Consider the following 6,000-nt stretch of genomic DNA (forward strand, 5'->3'; position numbering starts at 1 on the left):
AAATGTGAATCAGGGCATCACTATCTGGAAAAATTAACCAGCCTGTAAACCTCTTGCTCAATATTCACAGTCTCGCCTTTGAAGAAGACTAACCCCCTCCAAATTAAAGGGTACAAGGAGTTGGTATTTTGGATTGGATGCAGTAGGATAGGAAGTCAGAAGGGAAAATTGTAAAGCAGCCCTGGTGGCGCAATAGTTAAGCTCCTGGCTTCTAATCAAAAGGTCAGTGGTTCAAACCCACCAGCCACTCTGTGGGAGAAAGATGTGGCAGTCTGCTTCCATAAAGATTTACAGCCTTGGAAACCCTACAGGGCAGTTCTACTGTGTCCTATAGGGTCACTGTCACTATGAGTTGGAATCAACTTGATGGTAACGGGTTGGTTGGTTGCCTTGCTGTAACAAGCAGAGTTGTAGCCTGTGATTGAGTTTACAACAGGTCATTTCAACTTAGTTCTGGACAAAGAGGAGCTGTTGCCATAATTATAATAGTTCTTAATGATCTTCTTAGAGTGACCGCGTGGGCTGAACAAAGAATAGAGAATAATTTTCTGTGTGTAGCATTCCAAAATGCCATAACTATGTAGGAGAAACATTTATGTATTTGTAAAATGCCCTGGCTTTCACAGAATCAGAGCAATTTCAGATTTAGAAGGACTCTAAAGGATCATCTACTACAACGTTGATCCTCAACCACCCACCACCCTATACGTGAAGCCCAGCAAACAAATTCAGAAGGAATCTGATTAAACCAGAATTCTGCTAATCAGTACTAATACAGCTTACCAAAACTCTACCTTTATAAATCAAGAAAAACAAGTTATTGTTAACTATTATAAATGTGAATTATAGATTAAATCAAACTTGTTGGGAAAATTGTTTTTTTTACTATTTTTTTAAATTGTGGTTTAGATGAAAGTGTACAGAGTGAATTAGTTTCTCCTTAAACAATTAATACACATATTGTTATGTGACATTGGTTGCCTACCCCCGGTTGTTAATGAGCCTTCCTCCAATCCTGATGCCACATTCTTCTTCATATAGTTTAGATTCTCAGATTATTTGCTCAGCATACTGATTGAATAAGTATGGTGAAAGAATACATCCCTGACACACACCTTTCCTGATTTTAAACCACTCAGTATTCCCTTGTTCTGTTTGAACAACTGCCTCTTGTTCTATGTACAGGTTCCTCATGAGCACGATTAAGTGTTCTGGAATTTCCATTCTTTCCAGTGTTATCCATAAATTAGTAAATTAGTGTATGGTATTTTATTCTACTTATTTAAAGCAGCCATAAAATATAGAAAGAAAATGTAATCTCTAGACTATGTCATTAACTAAATTAAAAAAATTCAAAATCATATATATACCTAGAAGGGAACTAGGTAAAACTGTGAACGAGAAAAATAAATTGAGAAGAAATGCCTCCAGATTTGAAAAATGGGTTTATGGCTTTTTGTTTTGCATTTAAAAATACACTTTTTTGTTTCATTTCTGATCAAACGTCAAGATACATAGAAAGGGGAGTAAGGGAGAACAAGAGTGAGAAAGAACTATAGTCGTGAAGCTTCTAACTCCATGATTTGGGGTGCCGTGAGCTTAAGCCACTTGCCTAAGTTCCTAGAACCTTTATCTAAAATGAAGATGTGACTTTTTAGCTAAGGAGCTAAAGCTTAGATTTCCTTCTAATGCCAGAGACGTGTTATTTGCAGAATTGGCTCTGGAATTGCCTAGTTAATAAATTCATTTTAGCTAAATATTAAGTTTTGTTCACACTCCTCTTCTCCATTCGTTCTGGTCACTACCAGTTCTCTGAATTTTCATGCCTTTACTGTTCTCTGCGTTAGTTTTTCAGTCTTGTTGTTGCTATTGTTTTTAAACTCTTCTTTTCTCTTGTTATCATTTCTGCCACCCTCCTAATCCTGTCTTTGTCCTGGTCCTGCTCATTGTTTTGCTCTCAGGGTGCTCTGATTTGTGTGTGGGTACTTTCCTGAACAAATAAAGCCTTGGTGCTGAGAGAACTCAAGGTCTCAGAAACCCAGAGTGGATGCAAGGCCCCAGAAATACAGAAAGGCCCAGAACACACCAGCCCCTGTCCAGCCTTTTCCATGCATCTTGAACCATGTGCTCTTACCCCATGTTCTCCATCAACTTCTCTAGGCTTCCCTCTGGACCATTCTCTCCCTCCCTTCCTCATTCATTTTTCTTTCTTCGCTGCAGCAGTTCTGCATCTTGAATGATTTCTCGTAAATCAAAGATTCCTTGCCTCTCCCCTTCTTGGTTACAAAGACAGTCACAGACCGTTATTCCTCCCAGTGCAGTGCATTTATTGCTCTTCCTTTTCTCCACTAATGCTAGACAACAAGATCCCCTTGTAATCCTGTTAGCTGTTTAATCCCCAGAATCATGGAATTTTAGAATTTAAAGGAGTCTTAAAAGCCATTCAGTGAAATTCCCGTTATGATTTGTGCTAGGTGCATAGTAGATGTTAGGAAAATATTTGCCTTCAATAAACACTTTAAAATCAGCCGTTGTATATCAATGTAAGACAAAGATTTTGTGATATTAACTTCGCTTTTAAAAGTTTTCCATGAATAATCATGGAGAAAGCAGCCCTCAGAAGGCAATGGTATAAAACTGAAAAACTCGTTCCAGGCTGACAAGGGGAGTGATGTAAAAATGAAAAGGTTAGTTGCTCAAGGAGAAACAAGAAGAAATGGGCTCCAATTATGACAAAATGATTGCACATAAATAAGAAGAACATCTTTCACTGCTGAGAGCCGTTAGATAATGGAAAGGGTTGCCAAGAAAAATTGAAGAATGACTGTACTTGAGGTTAGCAACATTTCCGGTGTGATTCAGCAGGTGATTAAATCAGGCTTTCCTTCATGGAGTAGAATAGAATAAATATGTTAAAGGGATCCTCCTCCAAACTCATGAGTCTGGACAGGTTTAGTTTTTAATTTTATCGGAAAATGAAAAGTGATTATAAACAGCAAGCCCCTTACCTACCTTAAAATCACTAATAGAGTCACTTTAACCCTGAAGATTATGAAGAATTGTGCTCACCATGCTTTTTACCAGAACTGCTGATTTTTTTTTTAATATATTTTTTTAACTGTCATTTTTTTTCTTCCAGGCTTGTAAATTTTATAGCTCCCAGTGGCATGTGGTAAACTACAAATATGAACAATATTCTGGAGACGTTCGGCAGTTACCCCGGTAAGAAGCTGCCATGAGTGCTGCGTGGGATTTTTCATGTATATGTGTTTTCTGTCCAAGTTCTGCCATTGAATACTTGTACATCTATGTAACATCATTATAAATAAGATTTGCGATAGAACATTTTGTTCAAAAATACATAAGTTTCTTTGCTCACAGAGTTTGAAGTGAGATATAGATATCATTTTATTTAGTTTTGTGACCAAAGTTTTAGATTATCATTATATTGTTCGTGAGCTTTATTTTATTTTTTTTAAATTTTTTCCCATACAAAAATTTATACATACATTGACTCTAATTTCTCTCCCCATACTGTGACAGCACACTCCTCCTTTCTACCCCAGATTTCCCGTGTCCATTCAACCAGCTCCTGACCCTCTCTGCCTTCCCATCTCACCTCCGGACAGAAGCTGCCCCTTTAGTCTCTTGTATCTACTTGAGCTAAGAGGCAGACTCCTCAAGAGTATCACTTTATGTCCCACAGTGCAGTCCAATCCCTGTCTGAAGAGTTGGCCTCAGAAATTGTTTTAGTTCTGGGTTGACAGAGAGTCAGGGGACCATGACTTCTGGTCTCAGCCAGATCATTAAGTCTGGTCTTCTTACTAGAATTTGAGTTCTGCACCCCACCTTTCTTCTGCTCCATCCGGGACTCTCTGTTGTGTTCCCTGTCAGGGCAGTCATTGGTGATAGCCGGGCGGCATCTAGTTCTTCTGGTCTCAGGCTGATGAAGTCTCTGGTTTATGTGGCCCTTTCTGTCTCTTGGGCCACTACTTTCCTTGTGTCTTCGGTGTTCTTCATTCTCCTTTACTCCAGGTGGTTGGGACCCATTGATGCATCTTAGACTGCCGCTTGCAAGCTTTTAATACCCCAGACACCACTCACCAAAGTCGGATGCAGAACATTTTCTTAATAAGCTTTGTTATGCCAATTGACCTAGATGTCCCCTGAAAGCATGGTCCCCAGACCCCTACCCCTGCTACTGTATCCCTCCAGGTGTTTGATTGTATTCAGGAAACTTCTTATAATAGTGGTCTTATACAATATTTGTCCTTCTGTGACTCACTAAATTCACTCAGCATAATGACCTCCAACTTCCTCCATGTTACGTTTCATGGCTTCATCGTTGTTCTTTATCATTGTGTGGATATACCATAGTTTGTTTATCTATTCATCCATTGATGGGCACCTAAGTTATTTCCATCTTTTTGCTCTTGCGAACAGTGCTGCGATGAACATGGGTGTGCATATATCTATTTGTGTGATGGCTCTTATTTCTCTAGGATATATTCCAAGGAGCAGGGTAGCTGGATCCTATGGTACATCTATTTCTAGCTTTTTAAGGAAGCACCAAATCGATTTCCAAAGTGGTTGTACCATTTTACATTCCCACCAACAGTGTATAAGTGTTCCAGTCTCTCCACAACCTTTCCAGCATTTATTATTTTGTGTTTTTTGGATTAATGCTAGCCTTGTTGGGGTGAGATGATATCTCATTATACTTTTGATCTGCATTTCTCTAATGGCTAATGATCGTGAGCATTTCTTCACGTGTCTCATGTGTCTGTTAGCCACTTGAATATCTTCTTTGGTGAAGTACCTGTTCATATCCTTTGCCCATTTTTTAATTGGGTTATTTGTCTTTTTCTGTTGAGGTTTTGCAGTATCTTGTAGATTTTAGAGATTAGACGCTGATCAGATTTGTCATAGCCAAAAATTTTTTTCCCAGTCTGTAGGTTGTCTTTTGACTCTTTTAGTGAAGTCTTTTGATGAGCATAAGTGTTTGAGTTTTAGGAGCTCCCAATTATCTAGTCTCTCTTCTTATGCTTGTGCATTGTTACTTATGGTTCTTATTGTGTTTATGCCATGTATTAGGGCTCCTAGCATTGTCCCTATTTTTTCTTCCATGATTTTTATCGTTTTTGATTTTATATTTAAGTCTTTGATCCATTTTGAGTTAGTTTTTGTGCATGCTGTGATGTATGGGTCTTGTTTCAGTTTTTTCAGATGGATATCCAGTTATGCCAGCACGATTTGTTAAAGAGACTGTCTTTTCCCCAATTCATGGACTTGTGCCTTTGTCAAATATCAGCTGCTCGTAGGTGGATGAATTTATGTCTGAGTTTTCAATTCTGTGCCATTGGTCTGTGTATCTGTTGTACCAGTACCAGGCTGTTTTGACAACCGTGGCGGTATAACAGGTTCTAAAATCAGGTCGTGTGAGGCCTCCCACTTTGTTCTTCTTCTTGAGAAATGCTTTACTTATTCGGGGCCTCTTCCCTTTCCGTATGAAGTTGGTGATTTGTTTCTCCATCTCATTAAAAAATTCTGGTGGAATTTGGATTGGGATTGCATTGTATCTGTAAATCGCTTTGGGCAGAATTGATATTTTCACAATGTTGAGTCTACCTATTCATGAGCAAGGTATGTTTTTCTACTTAGGCAGGTCTCTTTTAGTTTCTTGCAGTAGTGTCTTATAGTTTTCATTGTATAGATCTTTTACTTCACTGGTTAGATTTATTCCTAAGTATTTTATCTTCTTGGGGGTTATTGTAAATGGTATTGATTTGGTGATTTCCTCTTCAGGGTTCTCTTTGTTGGCATAAAGGAATCCAACTGATTTTTGTGTGTTCATCTTGTATCCTGAAACTTTGCTGAAATGTTCTATTACTTCCAGTAGTTTTCCTGTGGATTTGGGTTTTTCTGTGTATAAGATCATATCATCTGCAAATAGAGATACTTTGACTTCTTCCCTACCAATTTGAATGCCCTTTATTTCTT

The 6,000-nt window shown here is 38.4% G+C and overlaps 1 protein-coding gene across 9 annotated transcripts in view; it reads left to right on the forward strand.

Moving 5' to 3' along the window:
- The window catches only part of DOCK10 (dedicator of cytokinesis 10), a 301,945-nt gene that overhangs the window by 152,297 nt on the left and 143,648 nt on the right, over window positions 1–6,000 (forward strand). For all 9 annotated transcript variants that reach the window (XR_002825555.1, XM_023740106.1, XM_023740109.1 and 6 more), the window contains one exon: window positions 3,140–3,222. Coding sequence is in view for 8 of the 9 variants with exons in the window: in XM_023740106.1 (XP_023595874.1) it covers window positions 3,140–3,222 (83 nt within the window). In the remaining variant the exon portion in view is untranslated. The remainder of the gene's footprint in view (window positions 1–3,139; window positions 3,223–6,000) is intronic.

The sequence above is a fragment of the Trichechus manatus genome, unplaced genomic scaffold (assembly GCF_000243295.1).
Source record: "Trichechus manatus latirostris isolate Lorelei unplaced genomic scaffold, TriManLat1.0 scaffold00147, whole genome shotgun sequence".
Lineage (NCBI taxonomy): Eukaryota > Metazoa > Chordata > Mammalia > Sirenia > Trichechidae > Trichechus > Trichechus manatus.